At 35.1% G+C, this 25482-nt stretch overlaps 1 protein-coding gene across 1 annotated transcript in view; it reads left to right on the forward strand.

Annotated features, from left to right (window-relative positions):
* The first annotated feature begins 6428 nt into the window (after window positions 1-6428).
* Window positions 6429-25482, forward strand: part of Cdc25 (cell division cycle 25) — a 36135-nt gene continuing 17081 nt past the window's right edge. Inside the window, exon 1 of the mRNA XM_028301259.1 lies at window positions 6429-6652. Coding sequence (XP_028157060.1) covers window positions 6603-6652 — 50 coding nt within the window. The 5' untranslated portion in view covers window positions 6429-6602. The remainder of the gene's footprint in view (window positions 6653-25482) is intronic.

Here is a 25482-nt window from a genome sequence, read left to right on the forward strand (position 1 = left end):
TTGCATCTTATTTAAAATTATTTGTGAAATACATTAATTTTCGGTTTTACTTGCTATAAAATTATCAATAGATGAGTGCAATGACTGTGATAGTAGAAAATGCATGGAAGACGGAAACATTGAATTTTGGAATAGATCCAGTTTATTCTGTAACTTAATATTGATACCGTTGGATAGAGCTCGTGAAGCACTTTTAGAATCAGTAACCAGTTTTTACGATATCTTGTGTAGTTTTTAAAATTATGTAACTTTACCAAATGTATGGAAGCTGGAAACATTGAATTTTCGGATAGTTCCAGATTATTCTGAAACCTATTATTAGCACCGTTTGAAAGAGCTCGTGAAGCACTTTCAGGATCAGTAACCAGTTTTTCGATATCTTGTATAGTTTAGAAATAATCGGGTGAGATCACTTATCGTTTCCACCCTGTATAGTTGAACGATGGTAGCGCCCCCCTGTCATTGAGTTTGGTGGGACAGTTCAGCGTGGGTCAACTATAAAGATTTCGCGGGTTAGGTTTTTTCTTGGCTTTCGCGGTTTACACGCGGGTTAATTTTAGCCGCAAGATATCGGCTCAGCTGTTAGTCTAGTGAGATACAGTGAGATAACAAAACTTCCGGAGTTCGATCCCGTGGGTAACCGTGGCTCTGATAACGTTATCAGTCTGGTGACGTATTAACGGTCTTCGAAAACTTTGAACGTACGGATTTACGGAAATACAAATTTTCTTTCAATTACAACAACAAATTATTAGGTTAGTACGAAATCAAATGCACATAAAAAACCAATAATAATATTATTAACGTACTTACTTACGGAATTTGGCTCCATTGCGGTTTCTTGAATTTATTTTTTTTATGAATGAAAGCAGCAAAAGTCACTTTTGACATTAAAAGTGTTACCTCAGCGAGTAATTAATTTTCTACCAAACAAAAGAATTTGCAATCGGAAGTGTCATTATTGTTTTCGAATATTGTTATTAAAGGACTTAACACTCTAGCATACTGCGATTTTGCAAGAAAATATTAGTTTCATCTGTGGTTCGATGTGCTTTTCTGTAGAAAGTTAATATAGAATTAATAAAAATTTAGAGGAAATAACTAAAACGTTGCATATTTGTGACTTACTCATAGCAGGAAAACCTCAGACTTTTATCAAAACAAATGCATCGGTTATAAATGCAATCACAGATCAATCGTAAATTAACAAAAACTCAATACTTACGTATTTCTTAAGAACCTGATGACTGCAAGATTTCTAAGAAGCTAGCTATATAATTTTATGTCTAACTGTGTATGTGCGTTGAATGAGGAGTTATTTCACACTTGGGAGGTACAGCCATAAAGTTGGGACATACTAGTCGCCGACTATGGCGTCGCTCCTTACCCGTGCCCGTGCCTTTTTAAAGTCGTGAAAAAAATCAAGGCTTTCGGCACTTTGAAGATATTCAATTTACAAGAAATTATTACAACCTACGCTAAAAAGGTCACTTGCAAAAGTGAAAAAGCTATCTTTCATAACCTAACTGCAAAATAGATAACAGTGCAATAAAACTGAAAACAATGCACCAAGTGTTTTGGTTTTGCCCGTTTGCACTCAGGTGTTTATCTATTATCCATTCAGGCAATTTTTTTACAACCTTCAGCTACTATTTATGGCTTCTTGTTATGATTAGCAAGGCCTTTTCTACTTTCAACACTTTTCTTTACTCAAGAATATGGCTTAAGTGTGCTATATTTTAAGCGTTTTGTTAATGATCTTAAATGCTACGCAGTTTTTTAACACCCACTTTCCAGAACTGTAGTTTAGTAGATTTAAGTATAGCCCATGTCAGTCACTTAATTTGATTTGTGGCCATTCTTCCTGGTGATTTAGAGAAGTTAGATGTTGTATGAGGATTTTTCTAAGTGCTATGGTATTATCGTGGTTGTTTTAATGATGATGCAAATTTAACTGTCGACAATCAAATAATTAATTTATTGCGTTTTTTGATTCCAACCAATATGACTAAACTCTGCTTGTGTTTCTTCGTTTGTGATCGCAAAGAGTCATTAAAAGGAAAAGTTGACTAAAAAGTAAAGATTTTGCCATACATGGGTATTTTAACCATTTCTTTTATATTTGTTAATAGAAATGCAGTCTACACCTCAATTTCTAGTAAGGGGTCTTAGGAGAACCCCATAAATACTATTCACCCAATAAAATAAAACAATCCAGTTCATGAAGACACACTACAAAAATATTAATTAGTCCAGTAAACTAAACTGTACGTCACTAGTCTCGTACAGTGAAGTCAATATGTCGATGGGTGCCTGGAACAAAGCCGCAATCGACAAAACACAATTTTACAGGAGAAGAGATTTAGTGTCTATTTTGAATAATTCTAAACTACGAGGCGTATCAAAACGGTTTGTATATCAAATGATGCGTTATTTTTTCTGGAGTAACATTGAACGTGCATAAGGTTATAGTGCTTAGAATATACTTTAAAAAAGGTAGAAATACATATTGCCGCTTCATACATTGAAAGTCGGTTCCGTAAGAGTCCATTGTGGTTTTATTCCGGTAAAAAGTGTGCAATTAATCAAACAGCAATAGTGTATTGCAGCCTCGGGCGCTGATCTGAAGGATACAGTAATAGCCGTTTGCTTGTAGAAGATTTAAATAAAAGTTTTAACATTGTATATGGCACGATTATTCCGGTCAACAAATTTTAAATGGTGAATGGGAATAACGATTCAATATCCATAGTGCTTTTGGTAAATCAGGGAGTTTCAAAGATAAAATTCTGAAAAAAATTCAAAAGGTGTATAGGGACCCGCAGTTTACTAAAATCACTTAATCGGAAAACTGCTGCTATGGCTATTGCGGCTTTGTTCCAGGCACCCATCGATGTTATTTTACTGTGTAAATCTCGCAAGTTATTTCACTGCGTCGGTTGATCTTGTTTTTTTATTTCATGCGGTTCAACAAGCCTCCTCGGCCACCATGACTTGGTGTATTTATTCCCGTCTTCAAATTGACCTCCACACCCTTGGTAACGAATCCAAAACGATTGCTATGAGTCGTTCGAAGCTCAATTCTTTGAACAAACAAATAGGTGGCTTCAATGTCGTATCGTTGTAGAATGATAATATTCGTTAAAATGTGCCAAGAGAAATAAGTGGGAACCTACATTTTGTATACTATTATGATCTAAAAGAAAATTAAAGCGTCTTAGACCAGATTGTTTTAACTTAAAATCTGTGAAACCTTCAAAATATAAATAGAAGGTGAATTGCAAGCTTAGCTTGCTATGAACTTAGAAAGAGAAACTGTAATACTAAAATATTTATCTATTGTTCGCGTAATTTCGATAATCCTGTACAGCCATTGTAAACTCTAACACCTTTTGTTTAGTTGCAGATAACTAGTACCTATTAGTCATTTTTGTGTATGTATTTAACTCTTTCTTAGTTAAAATTATCTAATCGCATTAAGGACTCCTGAAGAATGAACTAGGTACATTGTTTGTATTAACCTAGAATTTGACAGAGTTAAATTTAAAAACACATGACCGTGGTATTATATTGTAAAAACAACAAAAAATCTCTCACTTAGTCGCTTCCATTTGAACCTCGTGAAGATAAAACGACAAAGCTTGACTCCGGACAATCCAAATGGTTAGTGAATAAAAAAATTCAAGCACGTTTTATTGGAGAAAAAAAGCGAGATAGAGCCGTGGACGAGGTTTTTTTATATCGCGAGGGGCCCGCCAGGATCGTAAAGGATATACGTGGGCCTGGTACGAATACTATTATGTCCGGATTGAATCATTACAAATATTTCTGTGGTGAGCCTGCGGGCTTCTCATGGGCTGAAGAAAGTCTGATAATGTGATAGAACTTCAAAACAATGCTATTGAACTGTAAAATATTTGATCAACTTTAACAGGTTCTGAGTTTCTGAGAAAGCATCACCTGTTTAATGGGCTGCAGAAAATGACCACTTTATAAGCGTAGACAAGGAATTTGTTGAAATATGCAAACGAATATATTTTAGGTAGTCTACAGTCTGGTGACTGGTCTCATTCTAAAGATATAGGTATGTATTCATATGACTAATATCTGGCATGTCGGACTCGGACTCTTAAACACCGCATGGCAGACTTATTATAACCTTTAAAATGAAACACGCTGACAACTTAAACTCCACATTCAGTATGCTTAAAGAAATATTATTTTGATTAAGTAAATTCACCAAAAGATAATCCCGAAGATAAGCTCTTGGGAACAGGTGAATTCCCCCCACCTATATACGAGTATCTAGGCTAGGCCTGTAAGTTGTAAGTAATGGTGACTTGAATTATAATTATCTTTCCATAATGAAGCTGTCTTCTGGAGCTTTTTGTACATAATTATCGTAAAAGTAACTATAATACCTAGGCAATAACTTCGAATTCAATTTTATTTACCAACTTATACAAATAACGTGCTTATACCCATAAATAATTCTTAAAACTTTGTCACCTTTAAATAAATCACCGAAGAATGGACAGTTGAGTGATAGATACTAAAAATAATTCTGTAATAAGGTGTTTATTTTATCCTAGATTGCATCTCACTTAACATCAGGTGCGATAGCATAGCGATCAAATACCTGACTTGTTCTGCATAAAAAATAAGTCATAGATAAAGTAGTATCTACGTGTGCTAAGCACTGCTGACCAACGTATTTTATCATTACGATAATCGTCAATATTGTTTTATCAATCGACATAGACAAGTGCCTGGCGCTATAACGATAGAGCCATTAAGCTTCAGACCTCCCATCGAGTATCCTGTCTGTCCCAAACACTTGTTGGACAGGAATACTCGGAATTTCTATCACTTGTGTAAATTACCTACCTATTTCCAAATCTCAGTATTTTTTACTGATCATTAAACGCTTTTATGAAAAAATGGTTGACTTGACTGAAATGTTCTTAACATTTTTATCCGTTTGAGTATGGTATTTCTAGGTATTAAAGAAGGCTTAAATAACTTTTCCCAGGTTTAATATTCTATCCCTTGATTATAGAGATGCGGTGATAAAGACATACATGAATGTATGACAAGATGCCAATGACAACCTATATCCAAACGCAAATTATGCTGCCAAGCCCAAAAGCGTGATGAGGCGGCGAGAAAAAGCATTCCTTACACCATATGATTGCCTGGAATCATCTGACGTAGCCAAATTAACTTTACCATCTACCCAACTTATGTAAGACAATTTGTTACCTTAAGTGTACGGCCGTAGGCTCTCGCCATATGATCCTTGTATTCATATCCTTTGCCCATCATGTGGTCGACGATTTACTTCTAATAACACAGCTTTGTGATTATAAACTTTAAACTGCAAGCGTGAAGGTGTTTATTCGAGAAATACGTCAGGAGCAACCATATGATTTAACTTTGAATCGACTGAGTTGACTATGTGTGTGAAGTACCGGCTTTTTCGTATCGATATCTTATTTTGGACTGTAAACAAACGGGTTAGGAGCGAAATTGGAATATGGGAGTGATTTTGTGTGCGTGAAAACAGGATTTGCTTCCCATATGATTTTTGTATGACATTCCTTAGAGATCTTGTCAACAGGACTTTAGACTTAAAGTGTATGAGTTATAGTTGGTTTTTACATGATTACCAGTAAAATACGAGCCGATCTAGTTAGGTTGGGTCAGACGGTTTGCTTTGTAGCCAGGTAGTTCCACAGAAATCTTACCAACGACACTTGAAATTTGAATCCAGCAGTTAAGTTACTTGTTTTTATAAGTCATAATAGTATTTGATTGATTTTGGTACTCAAATAATGAAGATGATGATTTGAAATTGGAACTTTTGTTCAAAAATCAAGAGTAAAGCTAGCAAAGTAGCTAGAAAAATATAAATCTTATAACAAAATAGCCAACCTAAATGTTAGTGAAAACCTCTTGCCAACACATTACTATTTTACAATATAAATCTTACATTTATGTGTACCGAAAAGTAGAGACAAAATAGGATATTTATTACTAGGCAAATTAATAGAAAAAAATCCTACGACATTATTACAGTCAAATTATTATTTATACGGGAATTTATCACAATTTTTAAACTAAACATTGCATAACCTTAGCAAGCGTGTTATTAAAACTTTACTAACTTTGACCATAACATTTATTTTTACTCAAATCAAGCATCTCTTGTTGAGAAATAAAATAAATTATGATTGTCTATTTCAATAATTTATACTATTTTAAACCATAAACCCAACTTTCCTCAATTTTTATATAAAAATCCACCCATCCAAAACCGTACCCAAAACTTCCAACAAAACTACCAAAATGGTAGAATTTCCCTTACGCCCCCCGCCAGGACCACAGGGGTGGCAACCGGCAGGACGAGAATTCGCGCCTTCGGGACGCGTTGGGGCCCGAACCGAACGTAAAATCAGTCGTTTGCTGGCCGCCGTGTTGAGCACACGTCGGCTCCCGCGCGAAAACAGCTGAGAGAGATCATAAGACTGAAAAAGCCTATAAACATGGTTTTGTGATTGTGTTAAAGTATTTTGTGTTACGAACTTGTGTTTCTTGACAAAATGTGGGGAGAGAGCAGCAAGAACTGTGAAAACAACTGCCAGTGCTCGGGGTGAGTTACCTATTTTTTACAACCCTTGTTTGTGTTCGGGACTCATTGGTCGTAAACATTTTATTTTTTTAGAATGTTTATTTATTAATTTACAAATAGGCTTTATTTCACTATTAGGTACTTGTTAAGTATATTTCATACATACAAATATTTCCATAAATTATCGCATATTTAGGTAGAGCTTGCCTATCACTCGTTATTTTAATCGAAATGTTTTCCTTCCTTGCTAATTAAAATAACAATAATGTACCTACCTAATTACCTACTTGAGTCTTTCAACTAACTGCCGATGCCGTTACATAATTTAAAGTTATAACTTTTCTAACATTAAGTTCTAATAACTATTTCTTTTAATTAACTCGCAAGTTTTCACTAACCAACCAAAGTAAAATACCATAGTTATCTAACTTTAACTTCTAAAACATTTCAACTAAACTTAAACACTAATTAAATCCAAAAACAAAAAATGAGTGTCAAACTATCAAGATTCCATCACCTGTCAAACTGAAAAAGGAGCAAGATGAGCTAAAAATTCCCAGGATACCTGTCCAGTCTAGATATGGCTGGGACAAGATTACCTAGTCCTAGCATAGCATCTAAGCATAGATTTCAAAGCGTGGGAACTGGGCATCGCTGATAGACGGGTATCGTGTTCGTAATTCGCTGTAAGAACACCATAGAAATAGCTCAGATTTTTCACATAAACTAGTACTTGTGTAGGTACTCTATGGTGGGATACTTTTTGGAGATTTAGTGCAATAAAAACTTATTGTTATGACAATTAAAACTAAAAAGTTTTTTTTTTGGTAATCCAAAAAGTTTTCGTCCAGAATTTGAATCTTTTTTAACAGTTGGCTGACATAAAATTTTCGTTTTTCATAAAAATGTCTTCAAACCCTGGCAGCTTTGAGGTCGAGTTCCAAATTCGAAGTTCAAAAAGTACGTTTACGTCATTCATTAGATTAGCCTTGGCGCGATTTCGGGCCGTTGACCTTATTGGGCTCTTTGTCTATGGTCGCGAAAACGCGCGAAAGTTTCCATTTCGTTTTGAATGAAAGGGAAGATAGTGACGGGCTTTCTCGGACTAAGGTGTCTCTTCATTTCTAGGAGAAAATAGGACAGATTTTTTTTATTAACAAAAAGTTTTTACGTCAATTTTGTACTTTTTAACAAATAAACAGAATTTATGAATCATTTTATTGCGGAAACTGAGATCAATATCAAGATTTATGACATTTTATTGCAAATCGATAAGAAAAAAACTGACATTATAGGTATAAATCTAAGTTTGTTTAAGTTATACCATTAAAGTAGATTTGTATGTAACGTTGGTAGACGACCGACCATTTATAAACATCCTCTTAGCCGAACAGAGATGCTGACTGATGTTTATATCTGCGTCTCGCTCGCACGTACCTTAAACCACGCGCCAGAGCGAGACAGGAATATGGAAATGAAGAGAACTTGTTTCAATCGTTTTTTTTATCGAATACAATGATGATGTTGTTGGGCGAGGCATTCAAATATAGCTTTTATGGGTAACGTGAGAAGGGTCATTCATTTTTTCAATACTTGTTGGTCGCACCTATGGGTAAATCTTTTAGACAATAAATGATCAGTATTGTTTTTATTTATAAGACTATAGGATTTGGGAAAGAATAAAACTTCATATCGATATCTTTTGTAAACAACGAAAAGTAGTACATTATTGTCAATTAAAGTCCTCATAAAAACAGTACTTATAATCTTTAAAATGGCAACTTGATTAACCGCGGGTCTCTTTATCAGAATGGCCTATATTTTTTGTAATAAACACGTCAAATAATGAATTTAACAACGATAACTTGACCCAAAAGTCGTTTGGCCAACTTATCGTTGACTCCATTCATAAAATGCACTTGCTTTAATGAAACTTCGGTATATTTCAATGAAAAATCGTTTAAAATGACCTGTGACAGATGATGTAATAACGGCTTTGAATAAATGATAAGTAATGTTTTAAAACAACATCAGTATCTGATCACTATTTTTGAGATTTCAGACTTTTTAAACGATATGTAAGTCTAGATATTAGCACGTCACTACCTTGTTTAATATACCACGCAATCTTGTATACCCATTCTTATGATACACCATACAAGAATGCATGGTAAATTCAGTGAACTGCTCCTGAATCGAATGTACCTACTACTACTATTTCTATTTATTTATATTAACCGGCAGACAGTGGTGACTGAGTTTGTTGCGGCGCTTCTTCTCAGCACTTGCCAACTGTTGGTCTCGAAGCGCTGGTAGGGTAAAAAGATTATGAGACATGTAGAGGCTCCTTAAGAGCATAATGACGATTTGTAAGAACTATTTATTAGTCTAAACAAATAAAGAAATTTTGACTTTGACTTTGACTGACTTTGATATTCTAATTTATAATTTAATGTTTATACATACTTACAATAATACATAGACTGTTCTGCAAAAGAATAGCACACTTTACGACACATTAAGTTTAGGTGGGCATTAGAGCCTGGTCACAGACAAAAGGAGCGTGATACGGGCCCATTGTTCGGGCATAGACAACCGCAAAGCCATAAAACACCCTCGTCTATGACCTTTTTTTACCCACTTGCCTCTTTTCATGTGCTTATGTCTAAATATCAGTGACTTTTTGTTACATAAGCTAGAGGATATTACCTAGCATCATGTCTCGTATAGTTGAAAAATTGGTGGTGGTAGGGCTTGTTCTAAGTCCGCCTGGCTAGCTACCACCATCATATCTAAGTATGTCGCCATAACAACAATGTTAACAGCATTGTTGTGTTCCGGCAGTTAGAGGCAAGATAGCCAGTTCCTCCTAGTTGAGGATTCCGGGTGAAGCTCGTTTCCATCTTCGGCCTGATCGTCACTTACCATCAGGTGAGATACAGGCCAAGAGCTTCCTCGTTGTGGATTAAAAAAAAAAAGTGGGATTTTAATATTCTACACGCCGTAAATGTCTTGGGTAATTTGATGTAAATGTATTATAATGGTCTTGGCAACGTCCTCGACCTCCCCAAGGGTGGGTCCCCGGCAACCATCCATGAAGTAAACGCCAGCACGTCAACCTTAACACTACGGTTCTTATATGGTTGAAATAGAGTCTATTTTGGCTTAAAATGCAGTCTGATATGCTGTAAGTTGTAACAGACTACAGGACAAATGGCCCGTTGGTGATACGATCTAGTGGCTATTTATCGCATATGGCGGGCTTTAGTTGATTTTATATCAAAATCTTGACTTTCCGCTATCATTTAATAAGTTACGTGTTTGCACAACATTACTGCTCATTGATACATAACTAGTTTTGCCCAAAGACGCTAATAAGTTGTTAGAACAAAAATAAACAGTGCAGGCGTGCACCGGTACTTTATTCAGCCTGTAGAGAATTAATATTTGTCTTTACTTACGCATCAACAAGACTTAACAAAAATCAAGCTCCGACGTTCAGTGAGAGATAATAATATCAGCTATTTCGAAGTAAGTAATAGATTAAAGCCAGTGGTTTCTAATCTGTAATATCTAACACATTTGAAACACAGACTTTTCTTGATTAATAATGACCCTTCTCCAGATTGGCTCTGTGCCAATAAGTATGCCTAGCCCTTTTTTTCTTCGAACCGTGCCAATTTTCCGCGAAGCAGCTTCGTCATTCCCCAAAAATTCTTCAGTCTAGGACCTAGACCCTAGACCTAAATTCACAGTTCTAATAAACCTCAAAGGGGACTGATAAGTTGTAGGTTGTTGTCCAAAAGGTGTATCGCCATCTGGTTAACGTAGTAGGGTAGTAGTTCGTTACGTTACGAGACGTTAACGGCGCGTCATGGTAGCTGGGCAACCGTTGGCGCGAGCGAGTGGAGCTGAGCTGGTTCCAATGGGTCAGGCTGACATGCAAAGTTCATTGGAAAAAGTTTATTTTACCTTTGAAAAAGAGGTTGAGGTTGGTGACTGTTGTTGTGTTTCTTGCGCTGCTTCTCAGCACTAGCACATGGCTCACTTATTGTCCCGATGTCCCGAAGCAGCGAAAAGGTTTTTTTTATCCTTGCAAAAGAGGCTGACAATGGTGACTGAGTTTATTGCACTGCTTTTTCTCAGTTAGTTACTTACTACTGTTCTGGAGCAGGATTAAAGTAACACTGGGACGTGTAAAAGTGCTTTTTAAAAGCCTGTTTGCTGAACATAAAAATTACTTTTGTGACTTTAATTTTTAGACCAGTATTTTAATGTAATCGTCGCTATGAAATGGTCTAACATTTTATTTTAGCTATAATCACATTTCGTCTGATACATAAATAGTGACGGCTCTAATGTTATTGAACCGATTAGAATAAAAATCTGGATTGAATACATCATGATGACCATCATAGACCAAGTAAAAAAAAATACAACAACCTGTTCATATTTTTTTCAAACGTGTGGAAAAAAAAAACAAATAAGATTAATTTCCTTAATCAAACTTTTTCTTTTGTCATTATTTTCCCGCTTTATCCTCCATCTTGGACCGCACCCAACTGACCATAGACCTTGCCCGACGGTGCTGACATTTCACTTATGCGATTCAACACGGCCATTGACTGCGCATAAATTAGTTTTGAATATCGAATCGATCTTTTTTCTAGACTCAAAATTAGGATTCGTTTTTTTCGGCCAGTTCTCAGGGTTAATGGAATGTGATACCATTTTTTGTGTACGGTGCTCCTTTTATGATGTCGTTGCACTTTTGCATGTCTAGGACATTTAAATATTCTAATTTTAGATCCTATCAGCCTTATGTGCCACTTTTTAAGCTACTAATCTACAATAAATACCTACTCAAGTTGTTCAAAGTCTCATAAAATATTTATGCAATAAAAAACTATCCGTGATCCTCGGTAAAATAGTTTTTGATACTGACAGAATTTGTCCTAAAGTCAAAAACTGACATGTCATTCGCATCAAAATACAAGACCTAGCTTCATTGAAGAAACAATGTAGGAAGCAAAAGTACAGTTACCCAAGTAGGAAGTCACCGTACTAACGCTACCCCTGTCATTAGAACTAGCGAGGGTGCGCGCGCGCATCTGTTGAGTTCAATGAACTACGATCGATCTAATATCGTGTGCCTCTCTCTTTTGATCTTTCCTGTATGGATTCTTTTTTTGAAAATATTTTTCTTTTAAAAAGTTACAGATAATCACCTGTCAGAACTCTATGGTACCTCATTTTGATTTTGAAATTCGAAATACAAAACCGCAGGTCTTATTGTGCGTAACTTTTTCGAACACAAAAGAGGGAAATAACGATTGTATTTTACTCATTTAGTGTCATTTAAAACTAATTTAAGTAAATGGTCTTTTGAGAAGGCACTTTGTTCGAGAAAATTGGCCGGTCTCTGCTCTTTTTGAAATGGCGGCGGCTCTTTAAATTCTGTTTTCATAAGATTTAAATTAAATTGTGTATGTAAGTAGACTTTCACTTGTTGGCCTCTTTATTTATTTTTAATACGATGTGCCTGTATCTCCAAATTAAAAATTTTAGTTTTTTTAATTGAAACAACTTGTTCTTTTTTCAAATTCGAGTCAAAGACATTAATAGATTTTTATCAATTCTCAATTTACGGGCAAAGGAATAAAGCTGTAACTTTTTGAAATGGCCAGTCGTGGCAAAGAGGTTCTATGCCAGATAGGTTATCTGTGACTGCTATATAAAATTGTTTCGATTGCTTATTTATTACAATGGTACTAAATTAGGGCGAGGGTCGCGAAATAAATGGCGTGCATTTTGATCAGGGTGTGATAACACCTGCTTTCATTTATAGGGATGTTGCGCTGGTCCAAAGGGCTTTGAACCTTGTTTATTAACAATAGCTGTCATTTTAGAGTGGTTATACTTAATTGCGGATTGTTGGTCAATCGATCGATAGCTTCACGATAAACATTTGGTTAGAAATGTTTTTGGAATCACTCTCGCGTTGATTAAAAGATGATTATTTATTCAGTACAAAATAAAATAAATCGCTAGAGATAACAGTTTTTTGCTTTGCTTTTATTCAATTAGTATTTGCCCTCCGGGTTTGCTTGGATGCGTCTAATTTTATTTAAGTTTTTTTTGTATCCACAACGAAGAAGTTCTTGCACATGTAATAGGTACTTAACCAACCTTACGTGTACCTATCGAAGTTAAATAAATATTATCTTTTCAGCTTTTATAAATACATACTTACATAATACTTAAAATCGATAATCCAGTTGCTGAATTAAATAAAAAATGAAAGAAAACAACTGCAAAAGAAAACAAACAACTGCAAAACAAAAGAAAGCTAAGTAACGCTTCTGGCTACAGCAAAAAGCATTACAGTTATGAAGTAATAGATGTAATAGCGAAGACTCTCCCTTTCTAAACTCTCGGTTTCATTTCTTTTCGCCGCATCCGTTGTCTATGACAGCCCATTGTACTCCGAGAAAATAAAACATCCTGGGAACAGGCGTTGTAAGTTGTAACTTCATGCCGTATTTTAAAACTTTTTTTGGTTCCTAGTTCTTGCATCAAAACTCGTTATATTTAAAAAAAAGTATATTATTTTAGTCTGTGGAAATTTTGACAGCGCGGGAAACTGGGCGGCGGAAATGCGGAAACTCCATGCGTTCGTGAAAAATTTCAGGACATTTTCCTTTTAATTATTATTAATCTTTTTTGTACCGTTAATTAGAAAATATTTAATAGAAATATATCTTGTCAAGTACTTGTATCGAGTCACTTGAATAAAAAAGTACATTAAAAAGTAATGTTTACTCCAAACGCGTAAATAATAATACAATCACAAACCACAATCATGACGTAACCAGCCACCACGGAATGTGTGTGGGCGAGACAGGCATACATGTGGGAGCGAGACGGCAAATAACCGTTGGACAATCAATGGAGCCTGTTCGTCACAGGTTTTTTTTTACATAGACGTGATTTTGTTTCTTACTCGTGTAGATGTACAGGATGTGGCGTTTTGTCTTCTCTATGTTTTTACGCGATTTGTTATGCCTTTCGATCGTGAGATAACCTTTTTAGGTTTTATAGACGGTCAATGATTCGTAAATTTGTTTTTTATTGGAAGTATTATAGACTCGTTTGAAGGAAAATTGTAAATCGATTAATGAGATTTCGATACTTTCTTAAAAAAAGTTGAACAAAGTTCACACACAATCACAACTACTTCTATGTAATCATTTTTTTTTTTACTTTTTTTTTTCAATCTCACCTGATGGAAATTGATCAGGCCGAATGCTGGAAGCACTCAAAAAGAAGATCGACCAAAAACAATTTTTATCCGGTTTTCTATACTTTTTTTTTACCAGCATCCTGTACGTTAATCTGTGTGCTGCATCCATCTGAGGCGTAATCTAGAAAGAACGTGACACCAACCTGATCTCAAATTGCTTTCCTTCACAAATTGCTGCGTTCGGCCGCATTAGCGGCAGGAGTGCATAGCGCAAGAAACTTGATGGATTGGTATCTTGAAGAAGTCTAGTGTTTCAAAGGAATCTATTGGGATTCGAAAATAACGCCTTAAGTTTTAAAGAATCTATCCATTGGCACTAAAAAATAATGCCTTATTTTTTTTGAGACTGGAATTCTAGATATGCTCTTACGGACGTTCGCTAGTTGCTCGTCTTTTTCTTCTTATAGTGTCGATAACAAACCTACACAGTGTCAGCCCAAAACTCCGCCACAAGAGTGGCGATGTCAGCAGCATTCATTAAATCCTGCGTGCAGTTGCTTGTAATTGCTGTCAAATTATTTTAGGTGAACTATGTCTTTAACTGAAAACTTGCACTCTCTTGACTACTCTTGGGCTGATTTAAATGCGCAGTGTTTATAATTATAATTTAAGATAAAGAGTTGTAGGTTGAAATTAAAAGAGTCAAATTAAAACAACTATCTCAATTTCGCAGAATAAGATAAGCCACAGACTGGATTCCATCACAATACCATTCCCTGGTTACGTCACTTCCTATTACATCATAGGAACGCGTGCGCATATCAACGACTTGCTAATTTATTGACATAGTAAGTGCCAACGGACGTGTCTACCAAAAAACCTATTAAAGTCTGTAAAAACTCTTTGGTTGGACAAAAAATCCATGAATAAGTCTAAATTGATCGATCGGATGCTTCTAAAATACGAAATACTCAAGGTTTTTTAGAATAACTTCTACAATTTGTACATTAATTGATCACAGTGTCATATTTAACACTTTAACAGATTTTTTTTAGTATTTGACCACAAGTTCAACAGATAATGTCAGCTAATTCTCACACTTCCTCACTAAAAAAGTATTTTGTCGCACCAAGAAGTTTCATCATAGAGTGTAAACTCTTTCGTAAAGCCCTTTATAGCGCTGGAAAAGCAAACTGCTTTCTATTTGAATTTCGAAAACAGGTCCGTTAGATTTTCAAAGCCAACGGTCAAACGTTAGGATGATAATTATCTTACATAGTAGGATGATTGGGCTTGCTTGATACTTGATGTACTATAGTGAAAAGTCGGCATTAATTTGAATGTACTCGTATGGTCTTGCAGCTAGGCTGTAACTTAGAGGTTTTTTAGGTTCCTGGAAAAGCGTTTTTCCGTTTCAAATGACTGGTCGTTACTGTGCGAGTGAGAGGGCGGCGTTAGAAGGATATAGTCTTCCAACGGCCGTTGGGCTAGGGTGACCACGGTCGTAATAGATTTCAGGACATTATAGTTACTTCTAATGCTTTTTATTGTAACTACGAGCTAGCTTACTTATCATTTTAGTCTCATTTGTTGCTTCATAACTACAAAACACTCGAGAATTGTTATTCGAAATCCAAAATGCAAACATTTAAGTAAGACATTTCCCAAGAAATTCATCCGCATAGGCAAAACTACGCAAATTCAGTATTGTCTTTAAATACATCAGATTATGCTTTTGTTCCAAAATAGCTCCTTAAGATGCCACAGTGTCTACAAAGTGCCGTCGCGTCGTCTGTTCAACTCACGCGTATCTCAGTATCAATCAGCTATCACATCTATACTGCCTTGTCGCCCTACCACGGATCCTGTTCCATAGAGCGTCGAGTTTTTTTCTCGTCACTGATTTTGTTGTCTATCCTCTTTGGTTTTTTGTTTTTTCTAATTTCTACGCCAAGAACATCTGCTGTAAGCTGTAACAGGTATAATCTAATGATGGTACATTCGTGTACGTGTTCTTTAATGCCTGTTTTTAACTATACTTAGATAAAATACAGTATCTAAGGAAGATAGCTTGTAAGTAATTTTAAAGATTGATTCGAGTACCTATAATAAAAATAACCCCCTTTAACTGTTACTGGAAGAATAGTGATGGAGATATTCATTTCTCTAATGCTACAGAATAAATACTAACGCTTAGGGTTTTTACTTTAAGATAAGTTTACCTATTGGCTGATTAAAATTAAAAAACTTTATTGCGCACACGAAAAACGGTACAAAAAGGCGAACTCAATGCCATGTGGCATTCTCTACCAGCTAACCGTAGGCAAAACAGAGAATTTTAGTAGGCGGTGCAATATAATAGGATTTTCTTTAACTATCCAAATCTATAACAGCACTGTCCGTTTTATTGTTGATGATGACGTCCAGATATCAATATCTCTGCCATTCTCGCTTTGTACTGCAACTTTTACCCAAGGTACAGTTTGAAAGAGAAAAAGGAATCAAACCACAAGACCGTGTTGCTTCCAAGTGTACCCATTGTGGTTTATTGCCGGCATCCTGTTGATGGCTAGCAAACAGAGACGGGCGACGACCCTAGTGTTATACAGGGTGGAAACGATAGCACGTAATCTCACTCGATTATTGCTAAACTATACAAGACATCAAAAAACTAGTTACTGATCCTGAAAGTGCTTCATTAGATCTATCAAACGGTATCAATAATAGGTTACAAAATAAACTGGATCTATCCGAAAAGTCAATGTTTCCAATTCTTCTTCTTTTCTTTCAGTCTTTAGATATCTTGTATAGTTTAGAAATAATCGAGTGAGATCATTTATCGTTTCCACCCTGTATACTACTCATGGGACAGGTTGAGATTAAGTTATGGAGGTAAAAAGTTAGTTAAGCCCCGTGCACCGAGAAAAACGATAAGTGCACGTGTTTGTCCTTCGTAAATATTTTTTGAGAGTAAACAGCCTAAGACAATTTTAGAAGTCATTGACAGTGCTTTTACCAAAACTCTTTTAATTTTTTCATAAAAATAGTATTTCTAATATTTATTTATTTTTGAGAGGAAACAAATCCTAAGATAATTTTAGAAGTGATTGGCAGTGTTTTTGTTTCTTTTTTTTTCACATTTTTTTTTAGGATAAGCAGATCCTGTGATAATTTTAGAAGCAATTAGGAGTGTTTATTAAAAAAAAATTTTTTTTTTCATAAATGGAGTAAGTATCTACTACGCCTCATGTTCTTAAGTATGAGCCTTGCATTTTTTTTTTTCGAAGTTTTTGTACCGTTCCACAGCTTACATAAGTGTAGAGTACACATCAAAGTTGTTGTACATCACAAATTCCTGACGAAACAATTGAGTCTTCCGTTACTTCGCGCTGCAGTCTTAATTGGAGCTGTTAACTCAAACAGTACCAATTAAAGTAAGTTTGAGCTACGAATCCAAGGAAACGTCTTCATTTACAGCTGCCATTGAGATATTTGGAGCCTTAATATCGTTATCTTACAAGACTTTAGTAGCTTTTGCCCGCGGCTTCGCCCGCGTAATATTTGATCTATGTCACACACAGAAAAACTTTATCGCGCGTGTCCTTGTTTCAAAAACCGGGATAAAAACTATCCTATGTCTTTTCCCGGGACTGAAACTATCTTTATGCCAAATTTCATCAAAATTGGTTCAGTGGTAAAGGCGTGAAAGCGTGACAGACAGTTACTTTCGGATTTATTTATATTAGTAGGGATTTATTGGGTTACGATGGGTTATTATTGCGGGAAGAATCCTTGCAATGTGCAACTTTTGATTTGCAAAATTTTGCATTTTTTTAATTTCCCATAAGTCTCCAGCATCTGACCATGGTCCATACAATACTTGTGGGAAAAATAACTGTGACCGATCTTAATTTTAAGATGCTACCCTAATTTAATTTTGCACCCTTATTTGCGGAAGCATGGGAACTTGGAAGATGCACACAATGCTATTCCTTCGCCCAACAATAGACAATCAGATGATCCAGATTCGCAAGGGAACTGGAGGTCGTGACCTGTCAAAACGACAGCTGTTCTTGCGACCTTCCGCATTCGAAAATCGAACGATTGTTCGATGTTTGAAATATTTGACGTTTCTGTATCGGTCGAAAATGTATCTGATTGACAGTTTAAAGATGTGTATTGGCATCAAAACTGGCTTTAATCCTGTTTCTTAAACAATTGAAGCATACTATTTGTCAATTGTAGATCCTGGAAAGATTTGACGTTTCTGTATCGATCGAAAATGCATCTACGTTAGCAAATTGATTGGCACTTGAAAGATGTGTATTGACGTATCAAAATTAGTCAAATCATTTCTTGAAACATTTAAAGTAGGTTATATTATTAACTGACTTCAACAAGGTTCTGAATTCGGTTGTTTGCCAATTGTAGATCTTGGATCTTTGTATAAGCTCCCTGGAAAGGAAAATCTTTGACTTTGGAATGCAATCTTACGGTCTTCGTTTGTCGTCAATTATATTATCATAATAACTGACATCCATGTAAGGCAGGTTTCTTTTTAAGACGTGTACGTTAAAAAGCCCATTTTAGGATTGTCCGTTATTGTTTACCAACTCGGGTTCGTGAACTGTACGGATGTGATAAGGTGATAACCACTTTCCTGTGCGTTTACTGGATTCTAATGACGTTTGGTTTTGCTAGTATAGTAATTTCTTTGATTTTAGTGCAATATGCGGGGGTGGATAGTTATAATACTGCTTAATTTAAGCAGGGAAAGAAACAACCTTAAACTTAAACAATCTTTTTGTTTTGTTTTCTTTTATTTTTTTATGCCGTTGTATCATTGTAATCAATTTCTCAGGTAGCGTTATGCAAAAAGGGTTTGAGATTCAACAATTTGTTTTTGTTTTTTTTTGTCGAAGAAAGATCTTGTTTAATTTTTTGCAATGCAAATTACTTTCAACGAGTGTGAGAAAGGGTTTTTAGACGCTTTTCTAGTTTTTTTAGGAGATATTAAATAAAGCTTGTAAAAAGTTGTGATGAGTAAATATGGTTGAAAAAATTGTAGGTCTCTGACCTTTATTTGTCAGTAGCATGATTATGTAAATATGTATGTCTTATTAATTAGTTGCAAATTTGCAATATTCAACTACATATTATTTTTGCTTTTAATCATTTTTCCTGTTGTAATAACATTATTTTGTATACAATGTAACGGTTGTCCTTATCTGGCACTAGGTCGCGCATTGTAATATTAATAATTCAATAACTGGGTGATAATATAACGGAAAATACATATTTATAAACATACTGCGTATAATATGTTTAGTTATTTACTGGCATTTAGTACCTACATTAAAAAAATCTGATCATGATTTATTTTTTAATAAGGTTTTTAGGCTAAAATTTTATGAAATAAAGGCTTCAACATTATAATAAACTTCCAAAGGACTATTATAGTCTTTAAAACTATGGTATCTATTTATCTTCGTAAGTATTCCTTTGCATGTTTTAGCAGCTAGTTTATTATCAAGCAGAAGAAATTCCTACCGGTAGAATAGTCTTAGAAATTTATTTATAATATCAGCCTTGTCGGTCGTGTAAAATACGTAATTATTATAAACTAGCTTTCCGCCGGCGGCTTCGCCCGTGTGGAATTTTGTTTGTGACAGAAAAACTATCCTTGTTTCAAAAACCCGGATAAAAACTATCCTATGTCCTTTCCCGGGACTCAAACTATCTCTATGCCAAATATCATCAAAATCGGTTCAGTGGTTTAGGCGTGAAAGCGACACAGACAGACAGAGTTACTTTCGCATTTATATTAATTATTATTAGTACAGATTATAAACGTATAAAGTTACTTTTATCGGAGAATTCTTTAAACGATCCATTTTATCTCAACATCCGATAAAGATTTACTTATACTTTAAAACAAGCGAAAATTATGTTAATATATTCAAAACAGATACAATAATATTCTCGAGATTTTCTCACGGGGTTAGCGAATCATTATGCGTATAAATTAAAATCTTATTAATAATCTACGCTACGTAATCAAGGAAAACCTTTTTATTTGTACCTGGCTTAAACTAATTTTATCAGACAGGTTAGTGACTCCAAAAATACACATCTTTTTGTAGTTCAAATCAATTCAAATTTCTTTATTATAATTGCAGGTACATAAGTGGTCTTAGTTTGTCCGTAAATACCCAAAAAGTTTGGTAACACTACCAACTTAATTCAAAATTCGAAACTTTCAATTTTAGAACGCGCCGATTTAAATTTGAACTTGGATCGTTCTAATTTTGAAACAAGCCGGTATTGTTTTCAGTTGATGACGTCACTAACGGTTTTGTGCACGCCTGCGCACTGCTGTGATCTCATTAGATTGCTACATTGTGCCTTATTTAGTACGGGATAAGGCGGCATTTAGAGCTTAATTAGTTTTTTGCTAACAAGTGATAAACCCGGGGTCAAAAAGTCCGTTATTATTTTATTTTAGAGTCATCGTGAGCTTTTTACCCAACTTCGCTAAAAGGAGGGTTAGGTTTTTAAGCTACAATATCCATGGGCTAACATAATTTTGCATGCCAAAAGGTGAGAGATGAATATACCTACTAAAAAACCTGTAACACCTACTGTATGTATTGTAAACCCATGTTCGCAAATAAAAAAAACAATCACCATCAGGTGATCCGTTTGTTCGTTTGCCTCCTGTCACATAAAAAAAATTGATTTGAACTAGCGAAAATTATTTAGTATATTAATTATTTATTTATTTATTTATTTACTATTCATTATTGAGCAATTACATATTTGATCCAAATAGCGTCCTAAATCCTCTTTAGGTTTGTCTAATGAAATCGCCCTAGAGTGCAAAAGTTAACTGACAATAATTTTTATTAGTCCTTGTCATAAGCGTCATAGCACAGTCATAGTGTATCTTCGAGTAGGTATAATGAAATATCTTAAATAACCAGCTTTTTGGCCTTCAGAAAGCTAACCCGATAAGTATGGATGACATGACCAATGATCTAGGACAAATGATTTGTTAGACTTTGAAATTAGAGCAGTTTAGGCCGCATTATCTTGGGTCAGAGACCAGATTTTATTATTGCGCAGCCTCTGAGTTTAAGGCGGTTTTGTTTACAACTTACCAGGTTTTTCTTGTAAATTTAACGTTTTCTGAGGACTTGCTCCCACGGTTTTTTGCAGGATCTTGATTACTTTCAAATGAACATCCCATTTGCAGTGTCCCGGAAAAAAAATGCCTCCTGTCACAAAAAAAAAATTGATCCGTTTGAATTTGTATTTTATTCGAATTTCAAACACACAGGTACGAGTAATGTGCGTAGGTAGTACACGATTCAGTTTTGCGGGACCATGCATTTCTGGACGGGGGAACGAGCCTAACAGTTTAATAATTAATTGTAGGTTTCTCAAATTAATTAAAAATCCAACCTTAATAATATCATTTAAACACTTCATTTTGGCACGTAAAAATATGAGTTACCTACTTACTTACCAAAACAAACTCGCATTCTATTAATACGATAACTGCCCTGTCAAAACCATAAATCATCAAAGTAAACGCCAAAAAAGTCGTCTTGCGTTTTTGCCGCCTTTTTCGAGCTGTCAAAGGCCCCGCCATTTTACTAATCGCTCGAATACAGGATGTGGGACACCTTGTGCAGTGTTCTGGGCTTTGTCTTTGGAATGCGATTTGAAAATTAGAAATTGGAACGAAGGAATTTGGAAGAACTTTTTAAAAATAAAATAATCTCAAAAAGGTTAGCTTAGCTTACTTAAAGAGGATAAATAAAGAGGTATTGACTTCCACATTCGAAAACACGGTAAATTGAACTAAATTAGTAAATTAATAAATTAGTAGCGATACCTAAAATGTATTTTGCCCTAACTAAATGATGCCATAACTTGACACCTGTTGTCCTTGTGTCACGTGACTTACCTGTGGTCATTGACCTTGCTTTTATGAACTCTTCAGTCTTATTTTTATTCAAATCTAACAATATTCTATACATATACCTATACAACAAAATGTTAACAACTAACTATTAAACTCTTCAGTCTTGCAAAGCAAAGTTATATTTTCTGCAAATAAGCAATAGTTATTAAAATTTCTTAGCGATTTAGAGTCGCTTCTCAAACTAATTATAAATAACTTGAAAAAAAAATCGACCTGCCTAAGGCAGGAATCTTTTAAACACTTTTTACACGTCCTAGTATTACTTTAACCTTACACTGCTTTAGACAATAAATGGGTCAGTCAGTGCTGAGAAGCAAAACCATTGTTCTAAGCAAAAGGGGTCTAACCATCTAACTAACAGCAATTTGATTCACTTGCAGACGGAAGCGAGTTACGAGACAAATGGGCCAATCATCGATTTGGGCCAAGGCTTCCGATATCTAACGCTGTTATTAGGGTTGCCACTTGCCTGCTCTTAGCTGCGTAATAGATGCTTAAAACGTGTTGTTGGTAAATCTTTAACATTAAATAAATAAAACTTAATCAATTCAAAGCATAGACTGGTTGAACTTCAACAATTATTTAGGGTACTTAATCAGAGGATTTGAAAAAGAGGTTCTTAATAGTGACTGTGTTTCTTGCGCTGCTTCTTCTCAGTACTGGCCCATTTATTATGTAGGGTTAATACTGGGACGTGTAAAAGTGCTCTTTAAAAGCTGACTTGCAGAAAGAATTAAGAATCTTTTTTTAAACTGATTGGTTATTCAAACACATTTCTTCGTTTTGATGGAAACCGGGCCTCATTCGGGTGCCTGACGAGTGACAACCCTGTCATGATGATGACATATTATCTGTTGGCCATCAACTAGTTAGGCCATGTTGCTGGTCATTTTGATTTGCCCCAGTTTAGAGACCAGTGTCGGGATTGTTTTGCTAGATAGAATGATCTGACTCGAGTGTGTTCATTTTTAAAGATTTTTGACATTTTGCGAACATAATTAAGTTCTTTTTTGAACTTACATTAAAGCAACGTCCCTTACGAAGTTGTACAGGACCTTTTTTAAAACCTGAAAGGTTTCAACAATTTTTTATAAACCTTAATGCACATAGAATAGCAATTTTTATATCAAAGTGCGATTTTTGGGCAGAAGTACTGACCTTGTGTTTCTCGGGTAGGTATACCTTAGCGTATAAGAATTAATTTTTTCTCAAAAATAAATCCAAAAGACAAAAACAAGATCCACCGCTTCTGCAAGTCATTTAGTCAAGTGTATTTCAAACCGGATATTGGTTGGCTATGGTTTCGCCTCGCTTCCGGCACTTCCGGTCAGTTGACCATCCCTTTGTGAAATACAGATGTTTACAAGTGTCTTTTGTTACTTTGATAGCCCAAAAAATCCTTCAAGTTTTTTTCATTTACATTACCTATCTTCAAAATATCCTATTTGGCAAAATTTTATTTAAAAAAAAAGGCAATCAATTGACTAATTTTGCGTACCGTTTCCAATTTAGAAACAGCAACAGGAGTTCTATTTTCAAAATTTCAAATACGTTCTGAAACCGTTGGAACACGTGCACTTGGGTTAAGCGTTCTAAGTTTAAACGCTGATTAGACAAGCTTTTAGGCATGTGGTGTTTGTTTGTTTTTTTTAGAAGAGAAGCGAAGGTTTCAAAAAAGTATTTAAGTATGTTTATATCCGTTGTCTAGTACCCATAGTACAAGCTTTGCTTAGTTTGGGACTAGAAGCGCAGTGTAAAATGTCCAAGGATATTTATTTATTTATTTTATTTTATTTCTTTGCTTTACACTCAGGTTCAAAACAAAGGCGCATCAACTTAGCAAGCAGTTGTAATAGGTAGATGTTGTTTTGTTATGATACCAAAAATTTTGTCGGTTGGGCGCGCTGGTCTTTATTTCAGGGCGTTTTTTTTTTCATTAACAAAATTTACGCCCTTATTCAATTAAAAAACGATGCTTGCATAAGTGAAGCAGCAAATAGAACGCACAGCGTTGAATAGAGTTCTGTGAAGTGATTGGTTCGTGTGTCACCCTGTGCGTCCTCGTACACTGTGAGAACTCATAGTAATGTTTGTGAATACTTAATCATTATAGGGACTTGTAGGCCATTAATATCTCTCTATTTGTCTCTTGTACATTAGAGGTACATTCTCATGCAGTAAAAACTAAATGATCTGTTGATGACAATATTAATAATGCAGGGGATGTCTCCCAGCGTGCAATAAATGTATTTAGCCCACTATTTATAATAAGTTAATAATATAATAACACCATGTTACAGACCTCCCGCATACTGCCACCAGATGGCGCGTCGATCACGCGAAATGCTTCATTTTCCGCCATATTGGGCAAACCAACCTAATATTATGCATATTATTATGCCCAAACTTTAGTTTGAATCCTATCACAATAAAATAAAAAATAAAAATAATGAACATAAAAAAATTTTTACTCCGCTCTGACTAAAAAATTACTGAATGAATTTTGATGAAACTTTACAGTTATTGTTTATTCATCAGAATAACATAATACCTATACCTACCCATACTATTTTAAAGATAAAATATTTAATTTTGTTTGTTTGGACGTCAAAAACCTGTCAAACTCCATACAAAAAACACCGGTTATAATTTCATTACAGTTACGGTTGAAATCAAAATTATCTTTATTTGTGGTCTAATGAAATTAGTATGTACATACTTGCAAATCGTCAAATGCTCTCAAGGAGCCTATACAATATGTCTCATTCTTTTTCTGCCATACCAGCACTTCGAGACAAACATTTTGGCAAGTGCTGAGAAGTTAAATGGGGCATGGGGCACACTGAAAACCAGCGCCGTGGCCTTCGTCACCGTGGGCCACGGCATAATATGCTGAGTGGGGTCCCGTTGCAGTGGGCATCTTGTTGGTGAGTGGGTGGCACTGCTCAGTTTACTCTTGTTTTTACTTGTTCCATTATTATGTGCCACTGTCATGTCTATTGTAATTGCCTGTATTTGTGTGATGTCCATTGTAATAAATGTATCTTTCTTTCTTTAAAGTTAGGTGGTGCAACTCAGCCTAAAAGAGTATGAATTTAAGATATTTATTTATTCTTTACCTCGCCATATGCCTCACTGTGTGTGGTCACTCATAACTACCCAGTGAACTGGGTTCTGGTTCCGACACACTCCAGTGGTTCGTGAAAACTGATTGTTGACAATTTTTAAGAGTTGTTATTAAATTAAGTATTTACAAAGAAGCTGCATCATACCAGTGCGGTGGTTCCTTTTATTTATATGTCATATCTTAGTTTCTTTTTTTAATTTACCTGGCCATAAACAGAATAGGTTTAAAAAAATCAGGTTCATAGTATTCTCAAAACTCTTTCTCTTCTAAAAGTAATAAAAATAACATAATCGATGTAAACTTGTGACTCCCTATTTCACTTGTAGGTGCACATGTTTCTCTCTCAGTGGAAATCTGGTACGCAAACTAAAATTTATTATAATTTTACACTGCGCCTCTAGTCCCAAACTAAGCAAAGCTTGTACTATGGGTACTAGACGACGCATATAAACATACTTATTTACTTTTTTGTAAATATATACTTAATATAC

This window comes from Ostrinia furnacalis, unplaced genomic scaffold (assembly GCF_004193835.3).
Source record: "Ostrinia furnacalis isolate ACB-3 unplaced genomic scaffold, ASM419383v2 OfSCF0895, whole genome shotgun sequence".
NCBI lineage: Eukaryota > Metazoa > Arthropoda > Insecta > Lepidoptera > Crambidae > Ostrinia > Ostrinia furnacalis.